The sequence below is a fragment of the Rhodamnia argentea genome, chromosome 9 (genome assembly GCF_020921035.1).
Source record: "Rhodamnia argentea isolate NSW1041297 chromosome 9, ASM2092103v1, whole genome shotgun sequence".
NCBI lineage: Eukaryota > Viridiplantae > Streptophyta > Magnoliopsida > Myrtales > Myrtaceae > Rhodamnia > Rhodamnia argentea.
In genome coordinates this window covers 2746840-2766639 of record NC_063158.1, presented here as the reverse complement: position 1 = coordinate 2766639, position 19800 = coordinate 2746840, and the positions used below count along the sequence as shown (strand labels likewise).

At 41.0% G+C, this 19800-nt stretch overlaps 5 protein-coding genes across 5 annotated transcripts in view; 1 reads left to right on the top strand and 4 right to left on the bottom strand.

The window, feature by feature from the left end:
* Positions 1-3365, top strand: part of LOC115756127 (salutaridine reductase-like) — a 39991-nt gene extending 36626 nt beyond the window's left edge. Inside the window, exons 2-5 of the mRNA XM_030695813.2 lie at positions 1038-1281; positions 1365-1430; positions 2120-2302; positions 2590-3365. Of these exons, the coding sequence (XP_030551673.2) occupies positions 1038-1281; positions 1365-1430; positions 2120-2302; positions 2590-2967 (871 nt within the window). The 3' untranslated portion in view covers positions 2968-3365. The remainder of the gene's footprint in view (positions 1-1037; positions 1282-1364; positions 1431-2119; positions 2303-2589) is intronic.
* A 412-nt stretch (positions 3366-3777) lies between these two features.
* On the bottom strand, positions 3778-10034 carry LOC115756130. The gene is made up of 14 exons (XM_030695820.2): positions 9675-10034; positions 8504-9254; positions 8349-8430; positions 8134-8254; positions 7950-8048; positions 7509-7808; positions 7298-7405; positions 6559-6630; positions 6230-6316; positions 5878-5949; positions 5706-5795; positions 5123-5230; positions 4359-4427; positions 3778-4268 (listed from the first exon to the last, which is right to left on the bottom strand). The coding sequence occupies exons 1-14, from the start codon at positions 9936-9938 to the stop codon at positions 4194-4196; spliced, it is 2298 nt and encodes a 765-aa protein (XP_030551680.2). The 5' UTR covers positions 9939-10034; the 3' UTR covers positions 3778-4193.
* A 309-nt stretch (positions 10035-10343) lies between these two features.
* On the bottom strand, positions 10344-11922 carry LOC115756109 (LIM domain-containing protein WLIM2b-like). Its single transcript, XM_048284974.1, has 5 exons — positions 11596-11922; positions 11203-11299; positions 11057-11091; positions 10875-10964; positions 10344-10787 (listed from the first exon to the last, which is right to left on the bottom strand). Exons 1-5 carry the CDS (start codon positions 11728-11730, stop codon positions 10488-10490), a joined length of 657 nt encoding a protein of 218 aa, XP_048140931.1. The 5' UTR covers positions 11731-11922; the 3' UTR covers positions 10344-10487.
* Positions 11923-12203: 281 nt separating this feature from the next.
* Positions 12204-13849, bottom strand: LOC115756131 (remorin-like). Its single transcript, XM_030695821.2, has 5 exons — positions 13554-13849; positions 13197-13244; positions 12975-13062; positions 12818-12899; positions 12204-12631 (listed from the first exon to the last, which is right to left on the bottom strand). Exons 1-5 carry the CDS (start codon positions 13780-13782, stop codon positions 12431-12433), a joined length of 648 nt encoding a protein of 215 aa, XP_030551681.2. The 5' UTR covers positions 13783-13849; the 3' UTR covers positions 12204-12430.
* A 4771-nt stretch (positions 13850-18620) lies between these two features.
* Positions 18621-19079, bottom strand: LOC115756133 (nuclear transcription factor Y subunit C-3-like). The gene has a single exon (XM_030695823.2). It carries the CDS (start codon positions 19019-19021, stop codon positions 18665-18667), a length of 357 nt encoding a protein of 118 aa, XP_030551683.1. The 5' UTR covers positions 19022-19079; the 3' UTR covers positions 18621-18664.
* Positions 19080-19800: the final 721 nt, after the last annotated feature.

The window sequence follows — 19800 nt, the reverse complement described above, 5'->3', positions numbered from 1 at the left end:
CTAGAGCTCGAGCCCACTCCTGGCCTGGCGGCCATGAGCCGTGCGCTCGAGCTCCGCTTCGTGCTCTATCAGCCACGGCGCAAAGTCGGAGCGCCTTGGCTGGGGGCTCGAGCTCTGTAGCCATGTAGCCGACGTCTTCTTGAATTTCCGGTCAGAATCCATCAGCGAGGCGAGTCAGTTGCCAGAGAGGAGAGAACTTTCGACGGCGCTTTTTCTTTTGACGCGGGCCCGTTGCGGCACTTGGCTCGCACTCGAGGTCGGAAAAGGGAAAAGAGATTAGCCGGAGGAAAGAGCGGGTAGGAGGTCGAGGCAGAAGTACTCAGGCAAGAAAGACAGAGTCAGAGATTAAGAGAGTTAGTGGCAAGATAGTACTAGAGGTCTTTTCTAATTTAGAGCGAAATTTTTACATTTACTAATTTTTTCCTGAAAATGGATGGACCCCTAGTTCGACACGTGTTGTACAATTGAATCGGTGAGTCTGGTTTTTTTTTGCCACGTGAGCTTTACAAGGTCTGTATCTAATATTTTCTCGTGGGGCACTGGCTCAAGAATTAAACGGCCAGTCAGTCAACTTAGTTTTCACCGAAAGCTCTGGGTGACGTACATACCTGGTTGGATAATTTATGACGCTGAAGAGATAACAATTACGTGAGAACGTCGAGGATACGTCACCCCATACGTTATAAACTCCAATGATCCACGACCAAGTATAAACCGATGACGTACTTGCTGATGTTTTCTCAGTTTCCTGTTTTTTGTTCCTTTTTTTTTTCTTTTCCTGCCTAGAAGGACAAAAATGATTTAGGTGCCACCTATAAATATCCAATCAACGGGCCACAGAGCCACCACCGTCTAAAACCTTTGGAAAAGAAGAAAAGAGGCAGACTTTAACATTTCAGGCTCTTCATCAGACGGACAGGTGCTACTCGCTTCCACGACTCATGACGAATTATCGAGACCGGTTCGATATGTTATGTTTAGACATAAGTGCTGACCCTTTTTGTTTTGTTCTCATTTTTTGTGTTAAATCTTCGTAGGATTGCGGTCGTTACGGGTGCGAATAAAGGGATCGGATTCGAGATATGCAAGCAACTCGCTTTGAATGGAGTCTTTGTCGTATTAACCGCAAGAGATGTGAATAGAGGGAACGAGGCGATCGAGAAGCTTGCGAGTATTGAGATCTCCAACGTGGTCTTTCATCAGCTCGACGTGGTGGATAGGATCAGCGTCGATTCGCTGGCCGATTTCCTCAAGGTTCGGTTCGGAAAGCTTGATATTCTGGTAAAATCTATGCATAAGTCACTTATTATATTATGCCTCGAATAGATTGAGAAAAGAGCCATAAAAGAAAGGGGGCCTTGCAGGTGAATAATGCAGGTGTAACCGGAGTAACACACACGAAAGAAGACTTGGTTTTGACTGCAGATCACGTGAGTTTTCTCAAATTTTGGCTGTATTACTATGCATTAGTTTTTAACGTAAATGATTTATGGAACATGTACAACGTTAAAGCCTATGTCACACCGCTTTTGCATTCTCCTGGCTACTAGCCTTAATACAAATTTGCCCATCTTTTAATATTTTCTTAGCTTTTGATCATGCAAATTCGAAAATGTTAGTTTGAACGTGGCTAAAGTACACTACAAGTGTCAAAACTTGTATATGATACTCATTTTAGTATCAAAACTTCCAAAACAATCATTTAAGTGCTAAATTTTTTTTAAAGACCCTCATTTCAATGCCAATTTCGATTTGAGCTGACGTGGGTCGTCGAAAATCTGATGTGGCATATTTTTTTTTTTAATATTTGAACTTGGCTCGTCGGGGTTGGCATGGAAGTGAGCGTTTTTCAAAAAATTTGTCTCTCAAATGATCTTTTTGAAAGTTTTAGTACTAAAATGAGCGTTGTATATAAGTTTTGGCACATATAATGTACTTAAGCCGTTTGAACATTTACCCATCCTCTTCTTGACATGAATATATTCCCTGTAGCATAATGTTTGGGGCATCAATTTTTCCTTTCCCTTCCCTTTAATTTGTTCCCTTTTATTCATCGAAATTAAGAAGATTATGCTGGTTAACACTGTCGTCCCTTTCATGTAATGTAACCTTATTGCAGCTCAAAGGTCCGCTGGCCAAATCGACGAAGGAGTTCGTAAAGGAGACGTATGAATCAGCAGAAAAATGCCTGAGGACTAACTACTATGGAATCAAACAAGTAACTGCTGCTCTTCTGCCTCTTCTTCAACAATCAAATTTGCCAAAAGTAGTCAATGTATCCTCTTCCGTTGGCCAGCTTCAGGTATGTATTTAACTGGCATGATACACGAATGAATTCTTATGTTGTTGATCGAGGAAACCATGCACAATCAACTTGTCGTATTACATTGCGGAGGAGGCAAATAATTAAAAGCCTGAAAAGATTTGAATTCAAGACTTTCTGCTCCGATACCATGTGAGATTTTGTGGGACTACTATCAACTTTTTTAAAACTTAAATTGTTAGATGAAGGCGTGATTTAATATTTAACTACTCTTAATAATAATCTCTCACGACAAGATTTGTTCATCTTATCCTTCTTGAAATTAGTACATCCCCGGTGAGAATATCAAAAAGGAGCTCGGTGACATTGATAGCCTCACGGAAGAGAAAGTGGACAGCTTGGTAGTGAGATTTCTAAAGGATAAGAAGGAGGACACGGTGGAAACTGGAGGCTGGCCGATCATTGCATCCGCTTACCTCACCTCGAAAGCAATTCTCAATGCTTACACAAGAGTTTTGGCTAAGAAGTACCCCGGAATTGCCATCAATGCCGTGAGCCCCGGTTTCGTCAAGACCGACCTAAACCACAACACAGGGTTTTTGCCAGTCGAGGAAGGCGCGAAAGGTCCCGTTATGGTGGCTCTATTGCCAGAAGCTGGACCTTCCGGCATGTTCTTCAATCGGACGGTTGTATCGACCTTTTGATCAATATTTGGCTTCAGTAGTGCAGAGAGGCCACGCTCGTTTGGACCCTAAACTTACGTTCTTTTGTATTTTTCCTGCTATCTACTTGTAGGAGTTTCTAAACCGCATTACACTTGCTATACTGAGATTGGAGGAAGTGTAGTAGTCTTAAGAATTTTTTTTTCTTTTGTCATAGTTGTCAAAGAGTTGGGGAGGAGAATAAATGACTTGTGCTGATATGAGTTTCGGAATGATTTAGCCCGATACGTCAAGACATGATTCTATTTTGTCTAAATTTTTTATACAGTCACTTCGAGTACGTATGGAATGACACTGTTCTTCCAAATGGAATTCTATCTCCGCAAACCAATTAAATTACTGATCTGGAAGTCTCAAGCCGCAACCGGAATGTAAACGCGGAGTCCTCTTCCAAGTGGTGCGACTCAGTTCAACTTCCATACATCAATCTGAGCTTTCCACGTACATATCATTTCCTAGGTCATGCAATCAGCCGCGAGTGACAATCAACTTGTCTTATGCGTTCTCAAACTCTCCGATGCGAACTGCTACGGCCACGAAATATGCAATGCGGGTCTCATGGAATAGGATCAAATGCACGCAAGGAGGCGACGGACTATCATCCCAGCTCAGGGAATGCAAGATCAAGTATGAAGATGACTGTCACAGAATAAGCAAAAGCTGTAGCTCATGAGGAGGCTGAAACTTGCACGCACGCGAAGCATTAAACACTTAATGCTGTGTCATGCGTATGCGAGTGCAGCATGTAACCCCCAGTTCCTTTTGCTCGATCAACCGCGATGAACACCGATGTAATGCATAAGCATCTTGCCACTGGTATAAGAAATGATGAGATCCAAATGAGACCATTCTGCCAATCTTTTAGACATCACCCTTTACAGGATAACATTACAAATTTGATCTTCCCTTGCGAACCTAATATAAATTCCTTTGCATATTGAAGAATCTACACGCTGTCCAACGTCAAGTGAGAAAACTGATTCGAAAAATGTATCTAATCCCAAACGCCCCACAACCAAAGAGACGGCAACGACTTGGCTTATCTTGGACAGCTACATCCACCTAACGCTCTTTGGCTCCGAAAGCGCAATACCGAGCTAACATGCCGCTTCAGCTGGTATCTTGGTGGAACAGTCACCAGATGAATGATATTTTAAGTCCATCAGAAAGAAAGTGATTGCATGGACTTAGCAGAAAGGATGAGCAAGCTACTCAACTCGGTTGGTGCACGTCAAAATTACGGATTTCATCTCTTCTTTGTCCAACGATGCTTCGACTATTACCTGCATAATAATCAGAGATCACATCAGTGACATGTCACCCGCGACAGCTGACGTGAGTGAAAGAACCATGGAATATAATTCAACTCGTACCTCCTGTACTTTGTTTCCAGATCGAGCCAGTAATTTGTATTGATTTTCAAACATGGACGCCATATAAACCTGCACCATGGGACATATTGCAAGGGCACAATCCACCAGTTATAACCAAATATAACGTTCTTTTATTGTCTTAAAGTAAGAGTTTCACTGAAAGAAAAGCACGAAAACAGCCAGCATCCAAGCAATCAAAAGTGTTGAATATGCACTAGGCCCAAAAAAAAAAAAAAAAAAAAAACAAAAGAGTGCACAGTGCATTTGTGTGCCTTCATCAAAAGGGTAAGTAGTACATGCCTCCTTTACATGTGCTAAAGAAGATAATAAAAGACATTTCTCTGTGCATTCGTAGATCTGCAGTCGTCACTTGATAGCATATATTAAAAGAGCAAAAACATAAGAAAAACAACAGTCTGTCCTGGTAAATCAGAAAAGGATCTCCTTGGATATGTTTGCTTGTGCCAAGAACCTGAGGCAAGGAAATTTGGAGCTATTAAAATCTAGTTAATCCTATGAAAGTTAGAGATGTCTTTGGGTGTGCTCAAATATCAAAAACATGAAAACCATATGAGCTCATGAAATTGTTCTGGAGACTATAAAGAACAGAACAAAGATGCATCAACCTAGAACATAATTTCTGCGCAATGAACAATGACCATTATGCTATGAGCTCGAGTATCTCCACGAAGATGTAAACCTACATGTACCGTTTTAACCACAACCTTGCACCAAGTAGGAACTGAACATTCATGTACACCCACCTGAAATGTCGGGGCCAAACCCGGGCTCAAGAAAAAACGACCTTTTGACACAGTCTGCACTCCTTCAATCTGTTGCAGCTCCTTGATAAGTGACTCCACTTCAAACCACTGCTTAAATTTAAAGCAACTGATGAATACTCCCAGACCATATGTTCTGGTATGATCATGTAGAGACAAATTTCATTTTGTCTAATTGAACGAGCATAAGATAAAACAAATACCATCCAGGCTTAGTGATGCAAAATGGGGAAAGGCAATCAACTAGGCTATGCATCATGTGACCCATTACTTTCTTCAACATTTCAAAGGTGGAATCAAGTAAACCACCTAATTCTATGCAATTAACTTCAACAGACAAAACAATCACTTTGCTGTCATTATCCTATTTCTGAGTTCTTTAGAATCACTATGCCAAAAACATCTTTAGGACACACCAACCAGCTCTCATCAGAGCCACATAGTTCTCTTCTTTTTTTTTTTTTTTGGTCAAAAGAACCGCATAGTTCAATGAGTGCAAAATAAGCTCTAATTAAAGGATGATTGTCGTTTCGACCAAAAAAAAAAAAAAGATGATCGTAGGAACCTCGGATTCTGCTTGTGTAGCTTCCAGGTTCTCATTGAATGAATTGCCATCACCAACCACTGACTCCAAGGCCCCAATCAGCGGATCGGGCTGCCATAAGGAAATAACACTTGTAATGATGGACAAATATGAAAGTTTTCTCATTTTACACCAAAATTTGGAACTAAATTACCATAATTTCCTTCAGTGACAAGAAAATGCGTTCAAGTGCGAAATCCAGTTGATGAACTTTGGCCTCCACAATCTGATTACAAATTGATCTTCTTGAGAAGTCAGAAAGCCAAAAGGACCCACAGTGAAAGAATACATAAAAAATTTTACAATGAATAACTGAATTTGTATACCATGTACACAGCCAGCAAAACTCGGGAAGCCACCAACAGAAAATAGGCGAACTCAAACACTATCCAAATCGAATATATGAAGTTTTTATAGAAAAGGCAAACATAAGAGAGTCTGACTAATTTCCTGCAAACTATGATCATAAAGAAATAAAGGTTTTGTCATTAAATAGATTGTATTACCTGACCAATCTTAAAATACGACATAGGATCCAACGTTGCATTCCATGACACTTCTGTCTGGTGAATTAATGCAGGCACCCCTTCAACCTACATAGACGAATTCAAGGAGTTGTTGTTCAAACAACTAATTTGCTATAGCAGCCTCATATGCAAGATCCATAGCCTGAAGAATTTCAATAAAAGAAGAAACAATGATAAGAGCACCAAATCATTCCAATAGCAAAGAGATTTGATTTTGCATTATGAAGCTGCTTCATTTAGGTACAGACATCACCAACATAGAACGTTGAGTGAGCTCCCTTCCAGATAGAAAATTCATAATAATCTACCTCCACAAAAATACCGAAGTATGTGATCTTCGTAATGCAACATTTGACAACATCCCCTATGCGAAGTTTGGCCTGCAATAAGAAACAGTGCTATGCCTTAGTGACAAATTCTATCATGTCAAGTACTGAAATAAAATTTCATCAAGATGTGCTTTGATCACTTTATTATTTCAAAGGATAGCAAACTACTGGAGTAAGTAAAAGAGGAGCAATCCCATTTCAACGTATACACCACCAGTAGCATCAGTCACTGGGCAACTGAAGACTGAATCTAAAAATCTTTACTAGACAACCCGAATGATCATTCTGAACTCATGGATGTCATATTTGGGACACTAACCCTGCCCCCACAATACAATTAAAACCAATCTTGGCCACCCCACTGAAACACCAGCCACCAAAACACAAGAACCACGCATTTAAAACATTGTCCATCTCAATTAGCAACCCCCTGGTAACACTCAAGGCGATACCCATGTTGACTGCCTGTTTCCACCCTTAGGTTATCCCAAAAAAAAATAAGAATAATAATCATCAAATTGTCCATCTAGAAAAACTCTTATGTGAGAGGGTTTGAAGCAAAATGGTAAGACCAAACCAAACAAAACCCTAGCAGCATATCTGAAAGCATAACATTTTATTCAGCATTTAACATAACAAGGGTTAAGTCACATATTCGATTGTGGGACGATATATGGCCAACAGATAATGATTCCAATTTTCCATATCCTTGCCTTACCATGAGACTTCTTTTCTTCTCGACAATTACCTCCTTTTCTTTGGGCTTCACAGAAAAGAGAAGCTTTCTAAACTTTCTGTCAGCCGCTACCACATTAACCTTGATTTTCTGCAACGTAAGGTTATATGAGGAAAGTTACTCAACATGTAAAGTAACTACAGCAACAATGGAAATTCCCAATGCATTGATACTGAATCTTACTCCTTGATACCTGTCCAACAAATGAAGACAAGAACTTGAGTTTCTCTTGGTCATAAATTCTAAGAAGATCTTCCAATTTCATATCTGGTAAGATTCCTTCGGTCATTGGCGGAACATCTTCTGGATTTAGACGTTTGCTGGTAGAACTACTGTTGCCCGAAACATCATAACTTCCTATAACTCCAAGGTTTTGCCTGTACTTTGATGGGTCTAATCCCTTCTGACTTAGCCATGATTCAAATGCTAAGAACTTCCACCTGGCGGCAAGACTGCGGTATGGCAAAAATCCTATCAATGAACCAAAAGACACCTGCAGTTATTGAACCAATTTCAGGACAATTAACACAAACCAATAAAACAAAATAGTTGCTACATGCGGGTCTGCAATTTGACACAGCAAAGGAAAACAAATCAGCATAAGGACCAGAAAAGTCTCCACTAATTAACTTACAACAAAACCTCGGGTGCTAGAGCTTAGTAACTCCACTTCTTCTCTTTCACCTGTCCTAACCAGGTGTTCAGCTCGTGTCCAATCAGCATCTTCACGGTCCTATAGCCAAACAGAATAGCCAAATTTTTGAAGGGCATCTCTCTCACTAGCCAAAAGAATGTGTCAATTATTTATAACATATTACCTCCAATGCAGGGTTCCCAGATACACTCCCAAGTTCAAAATCATCACCATGATGGTCAAAGGCTGGAGTTGATGCCTCCACTCTGTCACTGTTTGAGATTCCTCTTATATTTTCACCCATTCTGCACTTAAAATGTTGTCATTCAAAACAAATTCAAAAGATTCAAGGCACAAAACTCACTAAAATCTAAAGAATTTGGAATCAATTTAAGACACCTCTTTGGTTTTCCCTGTAGTGCGGTCGTCATAGCAAAATTGACACCAGAATCAACATTGTTCTTCTCATGCAGCTGCGATCCTTGAAAGAACAATCATCATATTAATCCACATATCCCACCAAAGAAAAAGCGAAAAAGAATCTAGATCTTTACCTAAGACAACATCATCCTTTGGTTCAGCTCTATAAAGAGGTACATCAGCACTTGCTGAAGATGCTTCAAATTCTCCTGTAGTTGCAGTAGTCTCCCCAGATACAGATTCCAAGCCTTTCTCCCCTCCATCAGCAGTGGTAAGAGCTTCAGAATAGCCAACTTGTCCGTGATTATCAGTCACAGCCTCAGGCTTCTTCATTAGTGTGAAATCATTTCCTTCAACCTTTATCTCTTCATTTTGCATCTGCAGTTCACTATTTCGACCACGTACAGATCCAGAGTCATTTGTAGGGTCTACTTCTCTGGAAAGATTACTATTGACCTCAGTCGGTTGAGGCTTTCTCAACAATGTCATGTCACTGAATCTCTCCTTCATCACCTGCTGGTTGCTCATTTGTAGGGACAAGTTCCGTTTAATTCTCAACTTTGATGGCTTATCTTCAACATCATCCTCATTAAACACGGTCGGTTTTCTCAATATGACATCAGGAACACTACTCTTCAGACTATGTTTAGACTTCTCAACCACTGGTGTTGGTCTCTTCAGTTCTGATGCCATTGGTTTGTCACTCTGGAATTTTACACCTTTTTTCGGTACAGGCCGAACCAAATTCAAACCATCTGATGAGCCAGACGAATTTCCCTCCTCTGTCCCTTCAAACGGCACCTCCTTGATATTACCCTTTTTCTTGTAGAATGATTTCTCAATTTCAAGATAAGAAGCATCTGGATTTGCTTTCCTCCCCATTATCTGAAAAACCAAAACCCAGTTCTCTCCAATGAACTCGCTACACATATTTTGCCAATTAGAAGTTTAAATAATTTAATTGCATAGCCGTCCTATGCAGTCTTAAGGATACGTAAGCTAATTGTTTCAGTTACGTTATTACCTTTCCTTAGACAGTCAATTGATACAACATAGTCTTTCCAATCCCTCATGGAGTTACTGTCAACCATGTAATTGAAAATTTTCCACTTTCCTTGCCTAGAGATCCTCTCATATGTTGCAAAAGAAAGCATGTCGAAACAACACAATTGAAGCTACGTCTCTGTCATTCTCCATCATCGGAATAATTGAAAGTTTCATAATTTAATTGCTGAAAGCACCCAGTCACATCGAAAAATGAGTGCCTACATACGAGAGAGCGAGGGAGAGAGAGAGAGAAGCGACCTTGGCCATAGTCAATTTCGGATCTTCGCCAAGCATGCGGCCGAACTTAAGCTCCATCTGGTCCCACTGATTGAGCTTCGGCTCGTCCTTGGAGGCAAGAACCGTAAACCTCCCGAATCTCCCCAGCAAACGGAAGCTTCCGGTCGCCGACCCCCTCCTCCGGAGGGGAAACGGAGCGGACCCATTGATGGCAGCGAACGACTTATCAACCTTGCGAGCCGAACTCGCGATGCTAGCGACGGCGGTCAGAGCAGAGGCCTCCATTGCCGTGATGAATCGAAGGTCAAGACAAGCTCATCACCGCCGAGATACAAAGTATGGAAAAGGAGCGAGCGTTCCGAAGAAGTGAAGAACGGGAAGGTGGAGGGAGATTCTGGAGATAGAACGGCTGTCGGAGGAAGATTTCATTTTTATCTTTTCTGGAATGGAAAAATGCCACGTCACGTCCTACGTGGCATGCATTATTTTTGTTTTTCTTTTCTATTTTCTTTTTCAGGGTTCTCCTGCTTGGAGCCAAATGGCAATTTCTTTGCATGCTTTAAATTTTTTGGAGGATCAATGGCATCAATTCACAAATTTGGACAGCCATTTGAGTTGGGTTTTTTTTTTTTCTTCCCATCAGGCATTTCAGGAACAGCATCATGCAAAACTAGGATGTCACAAAGAAGAGTCGTAGAAAGATCTCAAATTTGATAATAAGAATATAACAACAAGGTTAAACTCAAATTCAAATGCATAATCATGATGAGCAAGAAAAAAGAAGCTCCGAATTTTGCCATCGCTGCTGCGACTTTATCGTTTCAACGCCAATGTCTACTGTTTCTGTTCCGACTTGCGCTTGTCCTCGGGTCCCGACTCCTGCGCGTTCCCCGGCTCTTGATCGGGCGCTCCCGCTTGCTCCTTCGGCTCGGGGAGCGGCCCAGCCGCGTCCCTCTTCATGGAGGCGATCTTGTTGAGGTGGTTGTAGCTGCCCTTCTCCTTGAAGAGCTGAGCAAAGTGGTGCTTGCAGTACAAGATGCCATCCAGAGCAGCATAGGAGGATGGGTTCAAGAAGCAGCCCCCATGGGAGCACCTGAAGCAGGACTTGTGGTATGACTCTCCCTCCACCGTCAGCTGCAGAAACACCCCGACATTGTGTGATCTCCGATATAATAGCATTGAATCGGTTATCAACGCGAATGTGGTGCTAACGATGCTAACCTTTTCGAGCGGATAAGCCGTCTTCTGGCACAATGCGCATTTGTCTTGGGTACCGCAAAACCTCTGTGAAAGCTTGCTAGGAGTCCTAGACTGAAGGTGACAGGACAATGGCACATAAATACCCAATATGATGATGCATAACTAGAATGATGGGATTTTAGAGAGATTCGAGAGTTGATTACCAGCGCATTCTGTTTCAGATCAGAAGACTTTCCCGCTGGTTACCATAGATATAACAGACATAAAGAAGATTGTTAGACAAAGTGAAGAAAGGCGGCGACGTAGTGACGGTTAATGTCTTGAGTTTGTTGAAACGAAGAGATCTCACGTTGGAATTTCTTGCTGTAGCTTCCTGTCTCCTTGAAGAGCTGCTCGAAATGAGGCTTGCAGTACAAGACTCCATCCAACGAAGAGAAACTGCTTATCTGAGAAATGGATTGCGCACATTAAATCGATGCGGTATCTCTGGGGTCCTAATAGTCATGTTTTCACCTCTTCAGAGATCGCGCTGGCATTTAGCCACCGGAATTTTAGAAATGGTGCTAATTGTTTTTTCCCATTGGATCACGGTCCTCTGACCATTGTGATAAGACAGATAAACAAACGCCAAGCACCTATAATTTCCGAGCATGCAGGATTTCCGCGATGGTTACAAAGGGACAGGATTGATTTCATTTATGAACAACAAAAGAGAAACATCTAAAAAGATGAGGATTCGTACCACTAATTTGCCATTGCAGTGGCTGCATTTGAAGCAGGTCTTGTGATAAGGGACTCCATCAGCTGATACCAACTCGATGAGATATACGGTCTTGTCGCAAGCCTTGCATTTCTCCTGCGTCCCACTGAACCCCATCCTTGAATCCTAATCTGTGCTGGGAGCTTTCCGTCAAGACAATGCAGACGTTACACTATCGAGCGCGAGAACATTGTCTTCAAAAATTTCGGAGATCTTTTCGACGAAAGAACTCAAATCTGTTTTCACCTTCGGCGTCATAAAGCTTGGAAGATAGGTTGATTGGTTTGGGAGGGAGTCATGAATTTCTACCATGAGATTTGGACACTTGGTTGAGGTTCCTTCTATTTTGGGACCTGTCATTGCCCTTGATGATCTAAATCAAATATGTTGACCTGGTCTGACCTGCATAAATTTAGAGGACATGGTCTGTTCACTTCCTTCTATTTCTGTGCTGTCATGGGCCATTTCTTTCCCTCGTAATCCATTCTGTTCTTTTCCCTTTTTAAGAGTCAAATGCTTGAGAATTGGAGCATATTCCACAGCAGCAAAAGCCATCAGCCATGTAAAATCTTGTCATTTGGCCAGAAAAATGTCAAAACCTATGATCCTATTCTCGACCCCTTATATATATCATGTGATACAAGATCTCAAAAGCATGTATTACAAATCTTCAAACCTGTTCAAGCAAAATTGTACACACATTTTTTAACTGTACAAGCAGAGAGTCCTTGAAAAGCATCGGATCACCAAAGTCAAACGTAAGCATGCTTGTATTTTCAAAATTCATCCTCCTTGAATCGGTTTTGGCCGAGGAAACTCAGCTGCCGAAGCATCTGAGGAGCTTCCTCGGTACATAGCCTGTGGCACGGAACTTGGCAGCCGCCTCTTGTACCTTGATGATGTCTTCGCCTCGTTTCACTTCGATCGTCGCCTTCTTTACTTCGGCTTCCTTGTGAATTTCAACTAATCTGTTCCTGATTTTCTCCGCCTGCTCGGCCTTCTTCTTTTCTGTCTCCTCCTACCATTTGTGAAGAAGAACAAATGACATCAGTAGCAATCTAGACCATCCCGAACGAACGAATCAAATTACAACACTGTGAAAATCAGAGTTCCAGTTCCGCTCCACGCATATAATTCAGATGGTGGGCCAGAGAGAACCGGGATGCCTGAGAACATTTTTGAACACAGTTTGAATGTTGCTCACCTCAATTTCCTTTATCCGAGCCTCAACAGAAGCTATCTGGGTGTTTTCCCAGGACCCAGTGATGGTTAGTTTTTTGTATGCCCTGTCCCAAGATCTCGCTCAAATCAACCAGGACTCGATGCAAAGGGAGGGCAATCACAAGTGAAGAGTCTCTTACCTGCTCTCAGCTTTGGATTTCTCACTCTCTTCCCAAGCTCTTATCAAAGCCAGCCTCTTCTCTGTTTCCACTTGGGCAAGTACACCATCTAAAGAACCATAGCAACAAGTCAAATTCTTAGTCTGATGATCTTACATTAACTTAGCCCAAAAAAAATTATATATATACTTAATCAGAAAACAATGAATGACTACAGGTCCCCACTAGCCCGCTTAGTCATACCTCCCTCTGTTTGATCTCCTGAGCCCTTCTCAACAGCATCAGTGATCTCTGCCACAAGAAAATCAATGGGGTAAGGTAAAAAGCAGAGAACCAAATGACAGGATTTGCAAAATTGCAGGGAACCCCTGCCAGTCTATTTAATCAACAGACCGAAAGTTTCTTACCGGCTCGAAAATGCATCGTCAATTTCAAATACTGGATTTCCTATTCTAATACCAATTTGAAATAGATTATCCGACAAGTTTAGTTCGATGGATGAATGTGCATGTCATGATAAGTCTGCCATGGGGACGACTATACCAAACTCGACCTCGAATTCTTTTTGTTTTCAATCCAAAACAAGAGCAGAGTACTCACCATCATCAGCCACAAAAGCCACCTTCTTGTTGGGAGCAGATATGACGATCTTCTCCTGAGCTCCATTCTCTGGTTCAGGGGGAGCTTCTGGTGCGTCGGTTCGACCAGCTTCCTTCTCCACCTCCTCTTCCATCACGTAATCCTTCAACTTAGCCACCGGTACGCGCGAAAACAAGATGAAATAAACTACAAAATGAGCAAGATTTGGAATTTGTTGCATTTGGATCATTAAAAAAATGAGAAGATTTAAGGGTTGGGGACTGATTTGATTTAGCTGTTAACCCCAAGGTTTTCACCAAACATTGATGTGACGAGAGGAGTTAATTAATTTTAAAGTTGGTGCTTCACTGTGGAATGAAATGCAAGTTTCATCAAATTCCTAGGCTAGGATGTCTATCAGAGAGGAAGGAGATACGTTACTTAAAGCCTAGGCTTGATTGCTAGCCAAGCAAAACCATGATCTTGATCAACTAGACAGCCACTATTATAAGGTTTCGATGTTGATGGCCTACGGCTTTATTGTTAGCACCATCGATGGCATGATACAACGTGTTCATATGGAATGCGTAATACAAATCAATCGAATGAAGAGCGAAGAGCAGAGTGTTCATCAATAGTCGCTAAAACTTTGGCACTTCAATTGCAATCCCTGGACTTTTATCTTCGTTCCCTGGTTCTGCCAGATGCACCCCGATCGTTTTCCGGTCAAATTGCCGACCCGACCCTTCTACTCACGCGACAAGAAGTACATGAATATGTAGATGTGTGGAGCTCTCCGGGGAGAGAGTATCCAATTAGAAATATGCTAATCTCCTTCTCGATTTATGCAAAGCTTAATTTAATCTGCCGACCAAGGTAAGGACGAAACTTCATTTGTTTTCCAGATACTATGTACTGAGTTATCCACCAACGTTGTTTAGAGGGCAAAAGGAGTTGGGTAGACTGGTGCCTTGTCTACCCATACATATTTTTTCACCGTCCCATCCTCTCGTCTCGCGTGACTTTGTCGACGGAAAAAAGTACCATAGAAATCCTAGATGTATTGTGTTTGTACCAATTACATTATAAATCTTTTTTTGACCTTAAAAAAACATTATAAATCTTTCAACTTTTATTGGTATAAATTCAATCCATTCGATAAATATAGGCTGAAAATTCCTGCCGTGAATACCGGCTAGTGTTGATGTTGACATTTTTTAATAATTTTTTTGAACTTTTTTTTTCTCATACCTTTTTCTTTTTTGCTGATCACCAACCACGGGCCGTAGGCGAGGGTCGGCAATAGTCAAAAAGAAAAGGGAAAGACAAAAAAAAAAGTAAAAAAAAAAATCAAAAAGAAAAAATTCAAAATTACTAAGAAAATCATAAACATTTCCGCGTTGACGCCAACCGTGCCACGTAAGAAGACCGGCATCCACGAAATTGGCTGGATGAACTGAATTGATACTGATTGAAAAAGTTTAGAATTAAATTGATCCAATTGAAAGATTTAAGACTGAATTAATACCAATGTAATAGGTATATGACTTTTTTGATATTTATCCCCTCTGTCAACTTTCAATTACTCAGAACTCCAGCCTAATGTTTAATGTGGTCCACGAATTTTTAATTTATTCAATGTAATCCCCGAACTTTAGCCTAATGTGCAATGTAGTCTCCGAACTTTAGCTTAATGTTCAATGTGGTTCATCAAATTTTAACTTGCTCAACGTGATCTATGAACTTTAGCCCAATGTGTAATGTAGTCCCTAAACTTTATTCTAATGTTCAATGTGATCCATGAACTTTTAATTTGTTCAATGTGGTCCCCGAACTTTAGCACAATGTGCGATGTGATCCTTAAACTTTGAGTTTGTTTAATCTTTGGGTATATGTTCAATGTAGTTCCTATACTATAAGAAAATATTCAATGTTGTACATGATCTTAATTAATAAAAGGACTACACTGAATATTTTAATGTGGTTCAGGGACGACATTAAATATGTACCAAAAGTCAAGAGACCACATTGAACAAAATAAAAGCTCATGGATCATATTGAAAATTGGGCTAAAGTTCAAGGACCACATTAAACTAAAAGTTCGAGAATCACATTAGATATTGGGCCAAAATTTATGGAACATTTGTATCATTATTTTGGAGACAGGGAGATTGAAATGGCCAGGAATTTCTTCTGTTTATCCCTACAATTGTCAAGCAATGGACTATCATATTATGTACCTGCCGTTACACATGTCCTCTCTCTCTCTCTCTTCCATCAAACCTCAAAGCTTTTCACGACCACAAGTGAGTCAAAAAGCACACTCCGAGGAAGGGAAAAAAGAAAACCATTTGCAGGCGCCACCTTCATAACCCTGTCGCCAATTGTTTACCCCCCAAAACATGGGTCCTCTTCGCCCATTGTAACTCTTTCTCTCTCTCTCCCCTAGTATATAACACTCCCTCTTCACTTCCATTTCACTCCACCCAAAACCTTGCAAGTAACCAACAATGGACGTGTTCATTCCCGAGGAGTATGTGGTGAGGCGGCGGATGGAGAGGAGGGCGTCCCCCGCCGGAAAGAAGCCGGATGCAGCAGCCAGAGCATCCGGCAGAGATGGCCAGACGACCAGCCCTATGACCTCGAGGCCAACCAGGGTTCGTAGGTTCGATAGCGGCGAGCTCTCGGTCCCAGCTGTTCCCGGCGAGAGCATTGTGTATAGCTGCTTCTCTGCTTAACCAAGGCGTATTGCTTGGTTTTTGGTACCAACTACGTATGTAGGGGGTATATAAAATTGTAGTACTAGTAGGGTAGTAGCGTATCGTAGAAAATGGAGTGGTGAGCGTGAGCTTTCTTAGAGTAGAGACTGACCCGCTAATGTACTACTTGATGATGTATCCCATTTTGTATTGGTAATTTTTGGCATTATTAATAATCAGTTTCGAAACAAATACCTAACATTTTAATGGCGCTGATTTTCTTTTATTTTATCCACGACCGCCGGTGTGATATAAATCAACTATTGCGATACACGAGAAATTAGTACAAAAGTGTGATTATGGACCACTGAAAATGATGGATCCATATGGGTACATGTGAGATTTGGGAGATCGGACGGTTCATTTTCAGTTTAGAATATGTGCTAGTTAGGTTCATTAAATAATTTCTCACCGGTCGTGTCACTGAAAATATAACAATAAGTTTTCTCAAGAATGGACATCCATTCTGACGATGTGATTAGAATGTACTTCCTATTTTACTTTGGGATAAATGACGTGAGTGGGTGATTTTCTAAATTTTTCTTCAATGTTGTCCCCGAATTTTTTAGTTGTTTAATTTAATTCCTATACTTTCAAAAATCCGTTGACTGTAGTGCATCCACGTCACATGCATTTTCCTGACGTGGATTGCCACGTCAGTGTTCATTGGGCCGATATAATGTGGAATGCCGGATCAATTTTCCAAGTTAACAAACTTAAAAAAAAAAATTGAGAGAAGAGAGAGAGAGTTTCTCTAATTATAGTATTTGGAGTTTTTTTGGGGTTGCATGTCGTAGGTGACATTAGGATGCATAAAACTTCGTCCAAACACCGAATATATAGCCATTGTCCTGGTGGATCTTCCACCTTAGCTTTCACTTCTTTCTTTCCTTGATTTTTTTTTCTTTTCTAGTCCTAACAAAAATAGAAGTCGGCCCTAGAAGGAAAGCATGAAGTCCCTCTCTGACTTTCCTGAAGTGAACAAGGAAAGGGCTAGAAGCAGCCCATCGAGATCCCAAACTCTTAGCCTTTTACTCGTGGAAGTTGTTAGACTGATAGTTTGATAGTACTGTCAGTAATTTATAACCACACGATCTCCTAATCAATATGTGCTTTACGCAAAACACACGGTGATGGTGTATGGATTTACGATTGAGATTGTATCATCCCCGACAGTAATGTCAGAGAAACATTTCCCTTTTCTCATATGTTCAGACCATCCACCTCCTAGTAACTAGTATATTTACCATGTAGTCTTAATTGATTGACCTAATTTGCTCCTCCTATGATCATTTTGGTAGCGTATCGCGATTCAAAGAAGGTGAAGGCACCGGTACATCCGCGTGCTTCTACATGAGCGAGAAATGGGAAATTTATATCGCGTCAAGGATGAGGAAGATCGAAATGTACCTACTAAACATTCGTTCTACCAATGAAATATGTACGCATATTTATTGATTCCCTCTAATACTAATGTATCATATGTGTACTTATGATGGTACAACTTCGATGTATGGAAAACGAAACTCAAGTTTGAAAACACATAAAGCGAAATTAGGGGGGAGAAAGACATGTTCACTACTAAGTGTTTCCTCTTAAGGTATTCGACCGGTGGCAGATAATTACTAAAAATAAGGATTCAAACGCGCTAGTAGTGGAAGATCGAAACTACGAAGTACAGAAAGAGACTTTCGAGCTAAATATTTAAATTTCTACCCTTATTGACTAAGTTGGGTGAAAGGGACAATTGAGAATTGCATATAGTATAGTTCGTGACTAGAGAATGCCACTCTAGGCTACAAATTCTTTACACAACTGCGATAAGTCCCACAAATTTTGTGACATGAGATAACAAAGTGGTTGGAATCTAACATGTTAGAAAAATACTTCTCGGAGCGAGGACGATTATTTGTGTAATTGGATACTATTGAGCGCCTGAATGCAACAAAATGGTCAGATGGTAACTTTTTCGAAAGAATATGATCGATCTATCAATAAAAAAAGAAAAAGGAGAGAAGATGAAGTCTCTTATAGGTTAAAACCTTCCCATTATTTAATTGAGCGCAGCAAAAATTGACTCTTTGCCATCACCGTTGAATGGTAATATTTCTTCACCAACTTTAATCCAAAACCCTAGTGAAAGCTGCTTGTAAATAATTCCATAAAAATACTTTCGTTATATTTGTCCAAATAAAAAATATCAGCTATCTTCTCGAAGGCAGAAGCAACATATATGTAATTGAAGCTGTTTCATCTTTTGCTACTCGATACAATAACAATATATCCAATAAAACACAACTTTCCATATACGCCCGAGTTGTGTAGGAATCTTTATTTCCATGTAAATGGTGGGAAGCTAAACTTACTCTGAGATTAATGCTCGATGTTGTTAGTTCCTCCCGGAGCGTCCTCGTCCGCGTTCGGAGGCTCCGAAACCAAGTTGACGAGGAAATCGAAGATGTCGGTCGCCGCGACCGCCGAGGCCACGTCATCCTTGTGGAGCGTCCTCCTCCTGCCTTGCATGGTCATCGCCCAAGACTGCCTGGTGAGCTCCTCGATGAACAGCTCGCAGGCCTTGGAGAACACGATCGGCGCCTCGCCCGAGATCATCTTCACGTCGTCGCCAGACTTCTTCATGATCTTCTTGATCCTCGCGAGGGGCAGGGAGTGAGGCCCGGTTTTGCCGGATATTCCAGACAACATCCCGGAATACATCCCGGGCTGCCTCATAACTACACTCTCCGTCGCTAGAATCGATCACAGATTGCACTTGTGATGTTGGACGATGCCGGAGGTTTCTAGGGTCCAAAAAAGAATGGAGAGATGAGCGCTTTTGCAGTTACTTCTGCGGGAATGGTGTGAAGGAAGACGAAGAGAAGTGATTGATGAGTGAAAGATGGAGGCTTTTATAAGGAGCAAGTGGTCATGTTCAGAACAACTGGAGATTATCTTTATGGCCGGCTTGCCAGCTACGGCCGGCTGAAAATCTGACTAAAACTAGTTTCATATACGTGTTTGGAAATTTTCTGATGATGGGGTCGTTTTCTATGTCTCATCTTTCCTTTTCTCTTTTAATAAAAATGATCACTTAGGTACCACTTGAATATCGAATGAAAAATAGCTCGGTTGTGAGCGTGCGGTCATTAGCTCTTTTCTATTTTCTACAAAGTGCGAGAGCCATTTCTCTCCCTTTACTTAAGCTCGATCTATTCTCGAACGGAGTGTCCTTATGCCGTTTGCTTAATGTAATCGACCGTAATCATGCAAAGGGTGTTTCGCATCTGATTGTATCTACATATTTGTCCGGATGGACATAAATTAAAACCACAATAACCATTCACTTAGTGACCAAAAAGAAGAAGATTTCAACTAAAACATGGAATGCAACATATTATTTATCTCAGCAGCTATCGTCATTTCATAAAAGTATTACTTTGAGATATTCATTTCGGAGCGACAAAGAGGCAGCAAATGATAGTAAAAGCCATTTTTCCTTTTCCCTAGGGGAG

What these genes read in the sequence shown, in the direction of transcription:
- LOC115756130 (XM_030695820.2), bottom strand. Translation starts at nt 9,938, where the DNA reads ATGGAGGCCTCTGCTCTGACCGCCGTCGCTAGCATCGCGAGTTCGGCT. An exon ending in CTACAGGGAAAACCAAAGAG is followed by an intron (nt 8,255 to 8,348) that starts GTGTCTTAAATT and finishes TTTTAAGTGCAG; the next exon opens with AATGGGTGAAAATATAAGAG. An exon ending in CGTATTTTAAGATTGGTCAG is followed by an intron (nt 5,950 to 6,229) that starts GTAATACAATCT and finishes ATTTGTAATCAG; the next exon opens with ATTGTGGAGGCCAAAGTTCA.
- LOC115756109 (XM_048284974.1), bottom strand. Translation starts at nt 11,730, where the DNA reads ATGGGGTTCAGTGGGACGCAGGAGAAATGCAAGGCTTGCGACAAGACC. An exon ending in ATCTGAAACAGAATGCGCTG is followed by an intron (nt 10,965 to 11,056) that starts GTAATCAACTCT and finishes TGTCACCTTCAG; the next exon opens with TCTAGGACTCCTAGCAAGCT. An exon ending in CGGCTTATCCGCTCGAAAAG is followed by an intron (nt 10,788 to 10,874) that starts GTTAGCATCGTT and finishes GTGTTTCTGCAG; the next exon opens with CTGACGGTGGAGGGAGAGTC.
- LOC115756131 (XM_030695821.2), bottom strand. Translation starts at nt 13,782, where the DNA reads ATGATCCAAATGCAACAAATTCCAAATCTTGCTCATTTTGTAGTTTAT. An exon ending in GGCTTTTGTGGCTGATGATG is followed by an intron (nt 13,245 to 13,553) that starts GTGAGTACTCTG and finishes TTCTTGTGGCAG; the next exon opens with AGATCACTGATGCTGTTGAG. An exon ending in AGGAGATCAAACAGAGGGAG is followed by an intron (nt 13,063 to 13,196) that starts GTATGACTAAGC and finishes ATGGTTCTTTAG; the next exon opens with ATGGTGTACTTGCCCAAGTG.
- LOC115756133 (XM_030695823.2), bottom strand. Translation starts at nt 19,021, where the DNA reads ATGAGGCAGCCCGGGATGTATTCCGGGATGTTGTCTGGAATATCCGGC.